The sequence below is a fragment of the Eubalaena glacialis genome, chromosome 14 (genome assembly GCF_028564815.1).
Source record: "Eubalaena glacialis isolate mEubGla1 chromosome 14, mEubGla1.1.hap2.+ XY, whole genome shotgun sequence".
NCBI lineage: Eukaryota > Metazoa > Chordata > Mammalia > Artiodactyla > Balaenidae > Eubalaena > Eubalaena glacialis.
The window spans coordinates 85,135,824-85,152,289 of record NC_083729.1 but is presented as its reverse complement, the minus strand read 5'-3'; the positions used below and the strand labels follow the sequence as shown (position 1 = coordinate 85,152,289).

At 51.5% G+C, this 16,466-nt stretch overlaps 2 protein-coding genes across 4 annotated transcripts in view; one reads left to right on the top strand and one right to left on the bottom strand.

Moving 5' to 3' along the window:
- The window catches only part of LOC133074648 (tyrosine-protein kinase ZAP-70), a 71,989-nt gene extending 67,781 nt beyond the window's left edge, over positions 1-4,208 (bottom strand). The window contains exon 1 of the mRNA XM_061168577.1: positions 3,826-4,208. The gene's annotated coding sequence lies outside the window, so the exon portion shown is untranslated. The remainder of the gene's footprint in view (positions 1-3,825) is intronic.
- A 570-nt stretch (positions 4,209-4,778) lies between these two features.
- ACTR1B (actin related protein 1B) lies at positions 4,779-13,795 on the top strand. Of its 3 annotated transcripts, none has more exons than XR_009697211.1 (11): positions 4,779-4,971; positions 7,175-7,239; positions 8,457-8,532; positions 9,574-9,699; positions 10,034-10,158; positions 10,401-10,617; positions 10,738-10,830; positions 10,924-11,098; positions 12,183-12,244; positions 12,496-12,622; positions 12,731-12,803. XR_009697211.1 is itself a non-coding variant. In XM_061168578.1 (11 exons), the coding sequence occupies exons 1-11, from the start codon at positions 4,924-4,926 to the stop codon at positions 12,831-12,833; spliced, it is 1,131 nt and encodes a 376-aa protein (XP_061024561.1). In that variant the 5' UTR covers positions 4,780-4,923; the 3' UTR covers positions 12,834-13,795. The 3 variants fall into 3 exon arrangements, 1 of the variants encoding a protein (XP_061024561.1); XR_009697212.1 differs by having other exon boundaries at positions 12,496-12,643; positions 12,731-12,790; XM_061168578.1 differs by having other exon boundaries at positions 4,780-4,971; positions 12,496-12,536; positions 12,731-13,795.
- Positions 13,796-16,466: the final 2,671 nt, after the last annotated feature.

The following is a 16,466-nucleotide window of genomic DNA, read 5'->3' as shown; positions in this document are numbered from 1 at the left end:
AGGTCAACAATATCTATATTTACACAGTCATCCAAGTATGGAGGGGGAATCAATAAACTTTTTCTGTAAAGAGCCAGATAGAAAATACTTTAGGCTTTGCAGGCTATGTATGTCTCTGTCACATATTTTTCTTTGTTTGTTGTTGTTTTTACAACCTCTTAAAAATGTAAAAACCACTGAAAAAAATCAATGAAACCAAAAGTTAGTTCTTTGAGAAAATCAATAAAATATATAAACCTCTAGCCAGACTGGTCAGGAAAAAAAGACAGAGGACACATATTAACAATATCAGGAATGAGAACACAGACATTACTAGAGATAGTACAGATTAAAAGGAAAATAAGTGTATATTATTAACAACTTTTTTCCAATAGGTTCAACAAACTAGATAAAATGCACAGATTCCTTGACACAAACTAACAGAGTTTACTTAAGAAGAAATAAATAACCTGAATAGCTCTATAAAAAATAAATTGCTTTTCTTTTAAAAAGAAATAAGCTCCATATTAAAGGAATTGAATTTTTGGATTAAAACCTTCCCACAAAGAAAACTCAAAGCCCAGATGGCTTCACTTGTTAACTCTATCAATAAGGAAGAAACATCATCAATTCTACAAACTCTTCTGAAAAACTGAAATTGAGAGAGTACTTCCCAATTCATTCCATGAGACCAGCATTATCCTGATAACAAGCCAGACAAAGATATTACAGGAAAAGAAAAGTATAGGCCAGTATCTTTCATAAACATAGATGTAAGAATTCTTAACAAACTTTTAGCAAATTGAATCCAACAATATTTTTTTAAAGGATAATATAGCATAACTAAATGATTTATTCCAGGAATGTAAAACTGATTGAACATTCAAAAATAAATCAGTGTAATTCATCATGTTAATACAAAAATCATATGTTCATCACAACAGATGATCAGAAAAAGCATTTGACAAAATCAAACATCCATTCAGGATAAAACTCCCATTAACTAGAAAACAAAGGGAATTTTCTCAATTTGATAAAGAGTATTTATACTCTTTATCGGGGGCTTCCCTGCTGGTGCAGTGGTTAAGAATCTGCCTGCCAATGCAAGGGACACAGGTTCGAGCCCTGGCCCAGGAAGATCCCACATGCCATGGAGCAACTAAGCCAGTGTACCACAACTACTGAACCTGAGCTCTAGAGCCCGCAAGCCACAACTACTGAGCCCACGTGCCACAACTACTGAAGCCCGCGTGCCTAGAGCCCGTGCTCCGCAACAAGAGAAGCCATGAGAATGAGAAGCCCACACACCGCAATGAAGAATAGCCCCTGCTCACCGCAACTAGAGAAAGCCCGCGCACAGCAATGAAGACCCAACACAGCCAAAAATAAATAAATAAATTTATTTTTTTTTTTAAAGTAATATATCGGGAAATCCCTGGCGGTCCAATGGTTAGGACTCTGCACTTCCACTGCAGGGGGCACGGGTTCCACCCCTGGTTGAGGAACAAAGATCCTGCAAGCTGCCCAGCGCAGCCAAAAAAAAAAAGGAATATATCATAAAGACAGACATATAGACCAATGGAATAGAATAGACAGCCCAGAAATAAGCCCCCACATATATGGTCAAGTGATTTTTGGCAAGGATGTTGAAACCTTTCAGCAGGGAAAGGTAAATCCTTTCAACAGATGGTGCTGGAAAAACTGGACATCCACATGCAAAAGAATGAAATTGGACTCTTACCTAACCTCATATACAAATATTAACTCAAATGGGTCAAAGACTTAAATATAAGATCTAACACTACAAAACTCTTAGAATAAAACATAGGGCAAAGCTTCAGGACATTGAATTTGGCGATGATATCTCAGATATGACACCAAAGGCACAGGCAACAAAAGAAAAAAATAGGGAAAATAGATTTCATGAAAATTTTTAACTTTTGTGTATCAAAAGACATTATAAACAGAGTAAAAAGGCAACCCATAGAAAATATTTGCAAACCACGTATTTGATAAGGGATTAATATCCAAAATATAGAGAACTCCTAAAACTCACCAAAAAACCCAATTCAAAAATGGGTAAAGGGGACTTCCCTGGTGGCGCAGTGGTTAAGAATCCGCCTGCCAACGCAGGGGACACGGGTTCGAGCCCTGGTCCGGGAAGATCCCACATGCCACGGAGCAACTAAGCCCATGCGCCACAACTCCTGAGCCTGCGCTCTAGAGCCCGCGAGCCACAACTACTGAAGCCCATGTGCCACAACTACTGAAGCCCGTGCACCTAGAGCCCGTGCTCCTCAACAAGAGAAACCACCGCAATGAGAAGCCCGTGCACCACAATAAAGAGCAGCCTCTGCTCGCCGCAACTAGAGAAAGCCCGCGCGCAGCAAGGAAGACCCAACACAGCCAAAAATAAAAAAAAATTTTTAAATTAAAAAATGGGTAAAGGACTTGAATAGACATTTACCCAAAGAAGAGATACAAATAGCCAATAAGCAAATGAAAAGATACGCAACATCATGAATCATTAGAGAAATGCAAATTAAACCTATGATGAGCTACCACCTCATACCAATTAGGATGGCTACAATCCAAAACAAAAACAAAAACAGAAACTAACCAGTGTGGTGAGGCTGTGGAGAAACTGGAACCCTTGTGCACTGTTGTTGGGAATGAAAAATGATGCATCCACTATGGAAAACAGTATGGCTGTTCTTCAAACAATCAAAAATAGAATTATAATATGATCCAGCAATCCCATATCTGGTTATATATCCCAGAGAATTGAAAGCAGAGTCTCAAAGAGGTATTTATACACCAATGTTCACAGCAGTGTTATTTACAATAGCTAAAATGTGGAAGCAACCCAAGAATTCATCAATAGATGAATGGATAAGCAAAATGTGGTATATACATACAATGGGATATAATTCAGCCGTAAAAAGGAAGGAAATTCTGTCACATGGGGAATGGGGAGTTACTGTTTAATGAGTATAGAGTTTCAGTTTTATAAGGTGAAAAAACTTCTGGAGATGGATGGTGGTAATGGTTGCACAACATTATGAATGTATTTAATACCACTGAACTGTACACTTAAAAATGGGTTAAGAAAAAGAATCTAAAAAAGAATGGATATACATATAACCCAGCAATCCCACTACTGGGCATATACCCACAGAAAACCATAATTCAAAAAGACACATGCACCCCAATGTTCATAGCAGCACTATTTACAATAGCCAGGACATGGAAGCAACGTAAGTGTCCGTCAACAGAGGAATGGATAAAGAAGATGTGGTACATATATAGAATGGAATATTATTCAGCCATTAAAAGGAACAAAATTGGGTCATTTGTAGAGATGTGGATGGACCTAGAGAGTGTCGTACAGAGTGAAGTAAGTCAGAAAGAAAAACAAATATCGTACATTAACACATATACGTGGAATCTAGAAAAATAGTATAGATTATCTTATTTGCAAAGCAGAAATAGAGACACAGAACAAGTTAAAAACAACAAAATTTAAAAGTTTACATTGTAGAAAGAATTTGCCCTTCATTTCCCCACATTTACGGTGGCCCCTTTCCCATATTAAAGAGTCTTGAAGGTGCCTCATACACTCTTCAGAGCCATTCACACATAGAACATTCTGGACACTGTGACTGGCTTTCTTTGCTTTGACTTAGCCATATGTCCTGATGTATTTCATATCAGATTATATAGAACTCCTTCATTATCTTAAACAATTGCACGTTGACCCATTTTATGAATGCATAGACACCAAATACAAATGAACACCTACCTATGATTCTATTTGCATAAAATTCCAAAATAGTCAAAACTAACCTGTGGTGACCGGTAGAATGCAGGATAGTGGTCACCTCGGAGGAGGAATAGGGGCAGTGAACGAGAGGGGTGGGAGGCTTCCAGGGAGCTGGTCATGCTCTGATTCTTAAACTCATTGATGGTTATACGGGCGTGTCCACATGTTAATAATTCATTGAAATGTACACTTATGATTTCTGCACTCTTCTGTATGATGTCGTGCTTCAATTTTACCGAATTTAATCCCACAGTCTAGTGGGAAAGTTATACAGAGCGGCAAATAACTATGGCTCAGTTTGGTCAATGAATTCAGGACTCGGTATCTTCTTGCCCTGTTGCAGCAGTTGACCCCAACGCGGCTGGAGGCTGACCGCAAGCTAATCCCAGCTGCTGCCAGCTGGATAACCTTGGGCAAGTTACACACGCGTGAGCCTCCTCGGTTCCCAAATCTGTAAAATGGGAATAATAATACCTGATACAGTTATTGCAAGGGTGTAATATAGTAATCTACGTAAAGTGGGTAGGAGTGCTCCGCAAGCACACAGCAGGTGTTCCATTCACTCCAGCTACCGTTACCACGAAACTGTAATTTTTACAAGGAAAAGGATCCTCCTCAGTGCTCAGTAAAGAAATGCTTTGGGTGAAATATCCACCGCCGGTCTCCTCGGGGACGGCGAGCTCACGAAGAAGCGTGGTCGGAGGTGCTGAAGCTCGGGAAAGCAGTCTCCCTGGACAGGCGAACTCGCAGCCCACCGGTCTCCGACCGCGTCCTCCTTAAGCGCGGAGCAATGACGTCATCCCCCACGCGGTGCAGCCTACCTCGGAAGCTCCCCAGCGGTTCTTCCGGGACGTCTCCATTGGCTGGCCAGGACCCGGCGGCCCCGCCCCTTTGCCCGCCGCGGGACCCAGGGGCCCGCCGTCAATCTGCCCAGGTGGGAGCGGTGATTGGCCGCAGGGCCCGCCCCCCAGAAAACTCCGCCGGGCTCGCGTAGGCTGCGCGCTCGGGGTGGGAGGGGCGCGGCACCGCGTCGGGAGCGGTAGCCGTCCCGGCCAGCGTGCCAGGCCGCCGTTGGTCACTCCTGCAGCCCGCCTGCTGGGCAGGGCCGGCCCGGCCCGGCCATGGAGTCCTACGACATCATCGCCAATCAGCCCGTGGTCATCGACAACGTGAGGCTCGGCAGCCGGGGGGAGGGCGCACGCGGCAGTGCACGCGGGGACCCCCGACAGACTCGGCTGGTCCCTCTAGCTCACTGCCCGCCCGCCACCCCTGCCGGCCGTCCCCACCTGGCCCTATAGTTGGGGCCACGGGGCCAGCCCCCCGCTGGCGCGGCGGAACCCCAGCCCGAGCCCTCCCTGAGCCGGGCGGGGAGGTCCGGAGAAGAAGGGGGTCCCATCGTTCTGGCGGCCCTTGGCCAGCATCAGGAGAGGTGGGGTAACGGGCGGCCCGACCGAGGCACCCCGGACCTTTCTCAGTTGAGAGTGGGGTTACTGGGCAAGTTTCGACCCCAGCCCCTTTACTTTTTCTCAGGCTGTGGTTCTGGCTGCCCTCTTGCACACAGCTGGCCCCATCTTTTGGAGAGGGTTGGCCTGGGGACCTCTACACCAGCTCTTCCCAAGTGCTGCACCCCCTGGCAGCACTACCAGAGTGGGCAGGCCCTACTGCGCCCTTTTCCTGGGACTGGAGAAAATGCAAGTTAAGCTCTGCCAACCACATAGCCGCCGCCACCTGGCTGGCCACTTGGCTACTTTGACCCTCTCCTTAAGTGCTCCCCGAGCCAAGCAGAAGTTCCACAGGCGGCAGGGCAGTGGAGAGAATTCAGGACTACTCTTCCCAGGACCCATAGCAGTTGGGGAACATTGTTTGCAAACCTCAGAGGAAAGATGCCTGGCTTCATTGTGGTTTGTCCTTCAGCACTGGGGCTCAGCATGTTTTCTGGTCCACGGGAAGAAAATGAAGGGCAGGGATCTGTGGATCTGCCCCTAGCTGGGTATCTGCCTCCGGTGTGTGGGCCTTGGAGTTGTTTTTTTTTTTTTTTTTAATATGATGAAAGCTTTTATTATTTATCTATTTATTTATTTTTCGGCTGTGTTGGGTCTTCGTTTCTGTGCGAGGGCTTTCTCTAGCTGTGGCAAGCGGGGGCCACTCTTCATCGCGGTGCGCGGGCCTCTCACTATCGTGGCCTCTCTTGTTGCGGAGCACAGGCTCCAGTCGCGCAGGCTCAGTAGTTGTGGCTCACGGGCCTAGTTGCTCCACGGCATGTGGGATCTTCCCAGACCAGGGCTCGAACCCGTGTCCCCTGCATTGGCAGGCAGATTCTCAACCACTGCGCCACCAGGGAAGCCCGGCCTTGGAGTTTTTGATAATGACTCACTTCTCTTTCTGGGATCTGTCTCCCTGTAATCCCTGAACGGCTGTCTTTTTTGGAGTACCCATGTAAATGCCCTGAGTCACAGCAGGGGATGTTTAATAAGGCTAGAGCTGGGCTTGGAGGATGCTCTGCATCAGGCTACAGGAAAGATCAGGCCAGTTCCTTACTTGGCGGACTAATCAACAAGTTAATGAGTTTAGAGGCAACCTGTTTGGTCCCTCTGGGCTTCCAGTCCCTCCTCTGTAACTTGGGGATGTTTATTTCTGCTCTGCAGACCCCAAGGGTTGTGATGGAGATCTATGGGAAGAGGGGTTGAGATGCTCATTCCTGCAGTGAGTGGGAGGTTTCTAGATGCCAGGTTCCCTTTAAGATATTCTAAGTCCAGCTTCCATGCTGGAGCAGAGGCAAGACCAAGCTGTCCTCCTGTAGTCTCTGGAGAAGCCACTTGAGGAGAGGTGCCAGTTGTCCCAGTGAACCCAGTGATCTTCCCCAGCGGGTCCTGTATGTGGCCCATGGTTGCTGAGGGGAGGGGACCAGGGAGTGTTGAAAAAAGCTTACGGGTTGCTTCTAGCTGGGTTTTGGGAGTAGCTTGTGCTGCTATGGAGTCCTCCTGCCTGGAGCTGACCTTGGAGTGTGCAGACGAGGATGTACTTCGTGGTTCCTCCATCTCCACACTAGTGACATTTTGGCCTGGATAATTCGTGGTTATGTGGGGCTGTTCTGTGCCTTTTAAGATGTATAACAGCATCCCTGGCCTCTACCTAGAAGCCAGTGGCAGCCCCCGCTCCCCAGTCTCCAGACATTGTCAAATTTGGGGGAGGGGATGCAAAATCACTCCCAGTTTTGAACCACTGGTGTACTTGTAAATGGCCTTGCCCTCTTGGCAGGATCTCAGGCTGCCACCCCGGGCTGCCGTGGTGGGGCAGCAGCCCTCTCCATGGCAGGGCACTGCCTTCATCTGGAGGTGAAGGTTGGGAGCTAAACATTGTTTTTCTTTGCAGGGTTCGGGGGTGATCAAGGCTGGCTTTGCAGGAGACCAGATTCCCAAATACTGTTTCCCAAACTAGTAAGTGTTGCTCAGGCAGCATCCCTAACCCTTCGGTTTGCTTCCACGGAGAACGTGGGTCCTGTGTCACAGCTCTCTTTGAGGCCAACTCTTGTCCCCACCTGTAGGGAAAACTCCAGATTTGTGAAGCTGTTGCTCTTAAGGGCGCTGGAAGGAGAAGACTTGTGCTCTGGGCTTCCCCCTCCTCTTTGGAGGCTGATTTTGGTCCCTCCTTTAGCCAGGAAGGAGGAGAAACCACCAGCATTCCCCTCGGGGCAGGGTGTGGTAGCAGCAGCAAGAATAAAAGAGAGAATCTCCAGGAGAGAGACCTAGACTCAGAGGAAAAAGTGGGGAGTTAATGCCACCCCTTCCTCCCAGGAAATGTTTTCTTCAGGGCCCATTTATTTTCAGACTCTAGAAAATATTTTGTTCAGTCAAGGAGGGTCTTTGCCTGAATGGTGCCAGTGGTGGCAGAGGTAAGAGGGCGGTGAAACCTGGAGAAAGCCTGGAGTGCTCCTCCGGCCACTGTAGCCCATCGGGAAGTTTTCCCTCGGCCGTGTCTCGTCTCAAATCCTGGAGGTTTTAGGGTTTAGTGGCCTAAGCCGGGGTGGGGGAGTCCTAAGGCCCCTGAAGTGGCTGGCTATATCAAGACAGAGCCAGCCTAGAGCATCCAGTGGGGCCTCAGCTTTCCTTTCTGAACTCAACGTTGAACGTAATTAAAGGTTCCTCTTGATGTGCAGGGAACTTGGGTCAGATTTTGTAATGGTAGCCCATCCACTCTGCCAAGAATTGCGTCTCTGTTCTGGAAGCCCTGGCAGTGGGAAGGGGCAGGACTGACTGAGTGAGAGAGGGGTGTACGAGGGAGCCACAGCCCAGTTTCCTGGGGCCACCCCGCCTTGGTCTGCCCTCCTGAAATCAAGAGCGTGGGCTGAGTCGTCGTGACTACAGAAGCTGACCCTCTGCCAGGGCTGACATTACAGAGCTCTCAGCCGTCTCTGGGAGGGCTGGTGGGAAATGGAAGTAACACCTCGTCTTCTGACCCTGAGTCTTCTGTCCTGCCAAGGCCTGCTCTGTAGTCCCGTGACCCGTAGGCCTAGGTTCTGACCTTTACCCCGTGGCCACCTCCTGATGCTTTGAGTACAGTTACCCTCTTGACCACTGGAGTTGGACTTTGGTCTTCCTGGACGGGGCTCAGCTGTGCCCCCTGCCCACCTCCCTGACCTCTCATGTCTTCGCAGTGTCGGGCGCCCCAAACACGTGCGGGTGATGGCTGGAGCCCTGGAAGGGGACCTCTTCATCGGACCAAAAGCAGAGGTAATACCTGTGGAGCCTGCCTTTTTCTGGGTTTGGGGTCCTCATTGTCCCAGGAGCCTTGACTGGTGATCAGAGCTGTACCGCCAGAGAGGGCCCTGGGAGTCTGTTCTCTGAGGCCATCTGCTGGGTGCCCTCCTGGCTCCAGGATCCAGGCTCCAGCCCAGCGGTACTGCACCATGGTCCCTTTGCTCTGTGCGATGGGGCCATGGTTCCCGTATAGGGCAGCACAGTTAGACCACTTCATGCCCTGTCTTTTAGAAACTACAAAGGAAAGAACTGGTCAAAAAGTGACTTAAAAGTCTGAATCACTTGGACTTGATGACCTGAGTGAGAGGGCCCGCTCTTGTGCTCCAGCCGGGGAGACACCTAGAGGCTGCACGGCCAGATGAGGCCCTTGGGAGGAGGAGTGAATGGGGGTGAGGGTGGCAGGGATAACAGGCAAGCGCAGTTTAGGCACCTGGGGTGTCTACGGTGTGGGGTGCGGATAATGGGGCTCTCAGGAGATGGGGTCAGGAGGAGCCGCGGCTGTGGGTGAGAGGCCGAGGGGCGCTGGGCAGGAAGGGGCACGTTTGGGGGGAAGTTGAAGGGCAGGTCCGTGCGAGAGGCGCGAGCACTGGCTGAAGAGCTGGGAGGAGAGGTAGCTCACGGCATCCAGCTGTGCCCGGGAGGAGCGGTGGCAGCACGTGACCGCAGGAGGGGACCAAGTAGGATCTGCCTACGTGGAGGCTCCTGGCACTGAAGTGGTGGGGATGGAGGTCAGGCTGTGCTGGCAGTGAGTGTAGAGGACGAAGGGCTGTGGAGGGAGGGAGGGGACTGAGGGTGGGAGGGACCACGCTGCCACCCTCTCTGGTCCTGGCCTTGGAGACTGGCTGGGCTCTTAGAGCCCGAGAAGCAGTTGGACAGATGAACGTGCGCTGGGTTCAGGACCCGTCACGGGGCATGGGGACACCCGGCGAGCGGATGAAGGGGCAGCTCCCAGGCGGGCGGGGAGCAGTTGCCGGGTGAATGTCTGGTGCCACGGCCGGCCTCGCCCCTCCGCAGGAGCACCGGGGGCTGCTGGCCATCCGCTACCCCATGGAGCACGGCGTGGTGCGGGACTGGAACGGCATGGAGCGCGTCTGGCAGTACGTCTACTCCAAGGACCAGCTGCAGACCTTCTCTGAGGAGGTGGGGCAGCGGCCCCTCCCGGCGGGGGCCCGGTTCTCCCTGCCCGCGGCATCCCAGTCAGGCTCCCACCTTTCCTCCGGCTTTGTCAGGGCCTGCCGCCTCTGTGTTGCGTGGGCCTGGGTCTACACAGTCGGTGGCTGCCGAGCAGAATTTTCCAGGGAGCGCTGGATCTTTGGAAGAGTAAAACTACTGGCAGATGATGGGCTTGTGCCGTCGGGAGGGATGGCAGGCCGCAGCTTCATGTGCTCACAGGGGCGGGTGGCTCTCTGGAAGGATCATGGCAGCGCCAGCACGCTGTCTTTGCACCTGCCGGCAACTCTGCCGTCTCTTGCAGCATCCTGTTCTTCTCACGGAAGCTCCGCTCAACCCGTGTAAGAACCGGGAGAAGGCGGCAGAGGTGTTCTTCGAGACCTTCAACGTGCCAGCCCTGTTCATCTCCATGCAGGCCGTGCTTAGCCTGTGAGTGCTCCCTAAGCCCTGCGTCCCCTCCATCTCCGTCCTCCCTGGGGGCAGCCTCCTGCTCGGGATGACCAGGCGTCCGACTTCCCTGTAGAAACAGCCCCCTGATGACCATCCCTTTAGGGAGTCCCGCAGGTCCCTTTTTCAGACCAGATGATGCACATGTCCCGGGGTCCCTTCCAGGGGTGAGGAGGTCCCCATGCCTCAGTGGCTGAGGTGAAGGGATGCTGACCTGGTGACAGGTATGCAACAGGACGCACGACGGGAGTCGTTCTGGACTCAGGGGATGGGGTCACTCACGCCGTCCCCATCTACGAGGGCTTTGCCATGCCACACTCCATCATGCGGGTGGACATTGCCGGCCGCGACGTCTCCCGCTACCTCCGGCTGCAGCTGCGCAAGGAGGGGGTTGACTTTCACACCTCAGCTGAGTTTGAGGTTGTCCGGACCATCAAAGAGGTGACGCAGGGCAGGAGGTGGGGAACGGGGCGGGGGTGGTCGGACCCGGCGTAAGGTTGAGCCCTGGGTGCGGGTGTCCCGGTTGCCGCCTCCTGAGGGCTGTGTCCCCGCCCACTGCAGCGGGCCTGCTACCTGTCCATCAGCCCGCAGAAGGATGAGGCTCTGGAGACAGAGAAGGTGCAGTACACCTTGCCAGACGGCAGCACCCTCGACGTAAGTTGCCAGACCGGCCCCGGGCGGGGGCAGGAGTGATGCCAGGACCTGGAGGAGGAGGAGGCCTGTCTGCCTCAATCTTGTGTTCCCAAGGTGGGGCCAGCGCGGTTCCGGGCCCCCGAGCTGCTGTTCCAGCCAGACCTGATAGGGGATGAGAGTGAGGGGCTCCACGAGGTGCTGGCCTTCGCCATCCACAAGTCTGACATGGACCTTCGCCGGACGCTGTTCGCCAACATCGTGCTCTCCGGTGGCTCCACACTTTTCAAAGGTACCACAGTTGGGAGGTGGTAGTATGACTTGGAGGCCAAGGGCAGCTGGACCCTCAGACTGCATCCAACTTCCTAGAAGCCTGGGACATGGCCCATTTTCTGTTGGTTTTTTGGGTGCTCAGTTTTTGTTTTTGTTTTTTTAAGAGAAAGATTTAAAATTAAATTTTGTTTACTTTGTAAATAGGTGATAAGTTTAACGAGGTCTAAAATGTATTAGATGCAGTCTGCCTTCTCCCATTGTCCTGGTCACCCAGTTCCCTCCCCACAGGAGTTGTTAGTTTCTCAGGTAACACCTGTGCGTGAATAAGCACTCCCTTTTTACACAGACCTTAGCGTACTCTGAAGCTCCACGCCATGTATTTTTGACTTTGCACCACATCCAGAAGATCTTTCCTAGAGTGTAAGTTCTCTTATCTGACCGTATGGGATGGATGTGCCATTTAACCATTAACCTGCGGATGGCCTTGGGGATGGTGAAATTCTTTCTGATCACAAAGATGCTCCAATGGGTGATCTCATACGCTATTACTTCACGTGATGAGAATATACCTAAAAGAAAAATCCTAGGACTAGAATTGCTGAGTAAGAGGGTGCGTATGTGCATTTGTTACCTGGTAGATATCACCAGAGTTTCCCTCCACAGAGGCTGTGCCACTTTCTCCCCCATCAGTTATGGACGAGAGTCCCCCGGCGCCGTCCCGACACTGTGTGTGACGTTTGCCCATCTGCTGGGTAGAAGTGGCAGGCGTGTTCTCCTGACTCATCGTTCGCCTTTGACTTTGCTTCTGGTGGTTTTAGCTCCAGAGCATCGGGGGAGGGAGAGCGTAGGGGTCAGGCAGAGCTGAGTGACTTGGGGTTCTTTCTTATGCTGCCTTCCTGAGGAAGGAAGCTGGGCCCACCTGTAGGCATGCTGCTGGATCTTTTATGCCTTTGGGGTGGCTTGCCCTTACCCTTAATCCTGGCAAGAATGACTAAAACAAGCGTGGCAGCAGCTGGGGCTGGGGCACCAGAGGTTGGATGCGGGGGAGCTAGTGATAAAGGGTCAGATGTGGACCCCCAGTTCAGCCAGCCTTGTGTTCATAGGCTTTGGCAACCGATTACTAAGTGAAGTAAAGAAGCTTGCCCCCAAAGACGTCAAAATCAAGGTGAGGTTATGGGGAGTCCCCATGGGGCATGGGGGTGCTGGGCAACCTTGACCCGGGGAGGACAGAGCAAGACCCACCTTCAGGTGCCCTCTGCCTTCCAGGCCCAGCCCAGCCCTGCCGCTCCCCCTGCTCCCAGTGGAGGCACGTGCTGCCCGGCCTCGGGCACTGGGAGAAAGGCCCCCCCCGCCGAGGCTGGGACAGGGGCTTCTGCGGGGGGATGGGGCAGTCACGTTGCCGCTTGCTCCCTCTAGATCTCGGCCCCTCAGGAACGCCTGTACTCCACGTGGATTGGGTGAGGCGGGGCTCACGGGGGGGGCTCTGGGAGGAGACCATTGTGCCCTGGACACTTCTCCCCGGGTTGGCCCAGGCCAGGTGGAGGTGGGTGGATTTCCCTCCCAGGTAAGGGAAGTGGAGCTCTGGGCGCCCAGGGAGGGCGGTTGGCTCAGCCCTCAGGTCCACAAGACTGCTCTCCCTCCCTCCTCACAGTGGCTCCATCCTGGCCTCGCTGGACACTTTTAAGAAGATGTGGGTATCCAAAAAGGAATATGAAGAGGATGGCTCCCGGGCTATTCATCGTAAAACCTTCTAGTGCCCAAGGAGGAAGGTGTAGCGTTGGGAAGATGGGAGGAAAGGGGAGCCAGAGTCCTTAACCCTTTCTGGTCCGGTTCACATACTAGGCCTCAGGGCCCCCTGCATGCCCTGAACCCCGGGCAAGTGATGCAACAATGCTTCCCTGCAGCCCTCCACACACACACACACGCACACACAGTAACATTAGCTGCATGGATGGGAGGCTTGAGCTGGAAGATAGGAATTGAGGGGCCCAGCTTTGGGCGGTTCTGGGTGTCCCCCTTGGCAGAACCAATTAGGCCCATGGCTCTCTGCTGCCCCGAGCTCCAAGGCCAGACACCCAAATACCCCCATTTTCTCCAACAGGGCCAGAGTGCCTGGATGCCTGTGTAACTAGCCTTGGGGAGTGGGGTGGAGGAGGGGGCGGCCAGCAGCTCCCTGCCGGTGTGTCACTGCTTCTCATGCCACCTCCTCTTCCTGACCCGACAGAGTAGCCCAGAGGGCCACACCTAGGCATCCCTGACCCTTTCACACTCTGTTCTCCCATCTTTCTGGATGGGTGCCTTGGTGTAGACTGAGTTCTTGTCAGTCTTCCGTCCCCCATAAGGGGTCTGGACCAGGGTCCGACCCTTTGGAGCCAGAGCAGAGGATGCGCTGGGTTTGGGCGGCCGCAGTGTGTTGCGTTCTCCCCTTCAAAGCACTTCATTGACTTGCTCCCTGTCCTTTACGCCAGTACCTGGGACAGGAAGGGTTAATGGTCTTCATTTGTTGAAGGGAAGCCACTTAATCACAAGTCAGACCTAGTGGGGGTGAGGAGGGCACACTTCCTCCTCCCACCTCTCCCACAAAAGAGGTCTTCATTTACCTTGTGGCCAGGACCCCCATCTCCCTCTCCCACAAGTATACAATAATTTAACACAGTTGCCTGAAAAAAAATTTTTTGTAAATCATTATAGTAATACTTATGGACAAGGCCCAGCATGTGGCTGTGTTTTCTTGTGGTTCTTTGCGCTGTTGTTTGCTCCTCCATCCCTGAGGACCAAAGCAGCACGGCACTGGCTCTAGCTCAGAAGCCTGAGATTTCAGTGGTTGGCGGGGCAACGTGGCACGGGAGGCCCCAGGAGGCTGGGCTCTCAACCTGGTGGCGGAATTCCCCAGCCTCTTTACACGCTTGCTGCAGTCTACCAGGAGAAGCAGAGAACAGGCTGCCTTCCTCCCCTTTATTCTTGGATGGGGCCTTGTGGCAGGCGGGGCTGGGGCTTGGTGCATCCACGTCCTCACCTGTTCTGTTTGAGCACCTCTGCTGCCCGGCTCAGATGTAGCTGAGGCCAATAGACCAACACTGATACAGGATCCAAGTTCAGACAAGTCAGGAAGGGGGGTGATGGGAGAGATGTAGAAGGCTATATCGATGAGCTGGGCTCTGAGAGAATAAGCTGAGCAGCAAGGAGAGGAAGGGCAGTGGAGGGAGAGGGAGCAGTGAGAAGTGAGTTCAGAGTGTCTACCCTCTCCTTCCTTCGTCAAGTACTTACATCAAGAACACCTACAGTATGTCCAGGAGGTGCCTTGTGTTTGGAGCCAGTGGTAAACAAGACATATCTTTGCCCCTAAAAACATACAGATCAGGGGAGAAAGATAAACAGGGCATTTCAGTACAGAGCTGGGGGGCCAAGAGGAGGGCCATCTAAGCCAGCAGGTGGGGCAGGAGGACTTGCACGGGTGCAGGAGGGGTTAGCCAGGTAAAGAGGGGGTGTTCCTGGGAGAGGTAAGAGTTCAAGGAGACGCCTGGGACCGGTGGGGCTAGAAAAAAAGGACATGGACCCAAGTGAGGCCAAGGCGCAGGGCAGCGTGAGTGGTCTCTGGCTATAATGTGAGGTAAACCAGAGGGGTAAGTTGGGGCCAGCATGTAGGGGCCCTTGAGAGGGTTTTTAGCTGTGTCCTGAGTGATGGGCAGTCAGTCAGGGGCGCATGGTTATCATAGCTGTGTGTTGAAGGCAATGGACTTGGTGGGGCTGAGGGAGGGCCCAGAACTCAAGAGATCAGGCAGGAGGGGAGAGGTCACTGAGTCAGGCCTGTCTTCAGAGAACATTTTGTGAGGCTTTGTGGTCACAGCGTGCCTGTCCCCAAGGGGGAAACAGAATTTACAGAGAAACCTTTGTTTGTTTGGGGTTCTGTTTATGGTACCACTTTCTCCCAACCACACAGGCTTAGAGCCTTGTCACTTTGCCTTCTCCCTCCTCTTACCTTCCCCACATTCTGTCAGTTGCCAGGTTCTGTTGGTTCTGTAGCGACTTTCCCACCTGGTTTCTTTTCCACGGTAGCCACCACCACCACCCTAGCTCATGACCACAGCTCCATCCTCCCCACCCAATCCATTTGCCCTTGGATCTAAAGCCCAGATAGCCTTGGTTCTGCCACTTCCTAATCCAAAATGTCAGGCGGTTCTCCACTGCTTGGTGAAATAAAACTGAATTGATGCGAAATTGCTGGTGAAATCACCCTCATGAGCTATGCATTGTTGCGTTTAATTCTGGCCCTTTGGAGTCTTGTTCCTTCCCTGTTTTAGGCTTAGGCAGCGTCATGCCCTGATTTGCCTGCCAGCCTCTACTCATGGTCTTCTCTCTGCTGGGAATGACTTTCCCTAATGTCTGTCAAAATCCCATCCTTTAAGGCCGAGGAACACTCTCCCTACTCCCTGTCCTGCAGGGATGGCGTGGTTACAGAGCTCTGGCCCTGCTGGGTTTCTCACTGTTGGAGAAAAGCTACAGATGAGAAGGTGGTAAGGCTAGAATGAACCCTGTGGTGTTGGATGGGGATTGGAGGTAGTATGAACTCATGGCTTTTATTATACATACAGAAAGATACTGAAGTAAATGGGTTAGAATATATGTGTGTATATTTCTTAGCCCTGTCTGCTCAGAGGGCCTAGAGACAATGACACCCCAGTGGCAATAAGCACGTATAGTATTCAGATCTTGGTTTCTAAATACCATTCTTCAATAAAAGGAACCAGAGGTCCTTGGAGAAATTGCCTTCTGGGGCAGAGAAAGTATAAAATGAGCCTAGAATATCTTGTGGTACTGTATAGGAAGAAAGTGCTCAAAAAAGAAGAGGGCCTGGCTAAAGGACTTGGGAAACAACTTGCAGGAGCACCCAGTGGTCAAATTTGTACTGGATTGTAAGTCATAGAATAAAATAGTCATGAGTCCAGTCTGAGATCAATCATGGGGGAGAAGGGACAGTTTTTACTTGTAGAATTCCAATTAATGAATGTAGAAGGAATAACAGAAAAAGAAAATCACTGTTAGGCAAACATCACAGTTATCATTGCTGCAGGCAAAAATGGATGCAAAAACTTGTAAGCAAAAAATAAGGACATTTGCGCTGTCTCAAAGTATCTCCCCATGAGGTACTTACTAATTAAAAAAGGAAAAATAGTAACCTTACAGTGGAGAAACCTAGTAGATATCACCTTAACCAAATGATGAAAGTTTACATCCCCGGTAATAAGTCACTATCTTGACGTGATGCATTAAGAGACCGCAATGTTACCTGTGTATTCTTGGATAACCTCCACCTAACCAGGAGCAAACAGCAGGCAAACCCAAACTGAGGGCATTCTGTAAATCAGTGGACCAGCTATCTTGTTCAA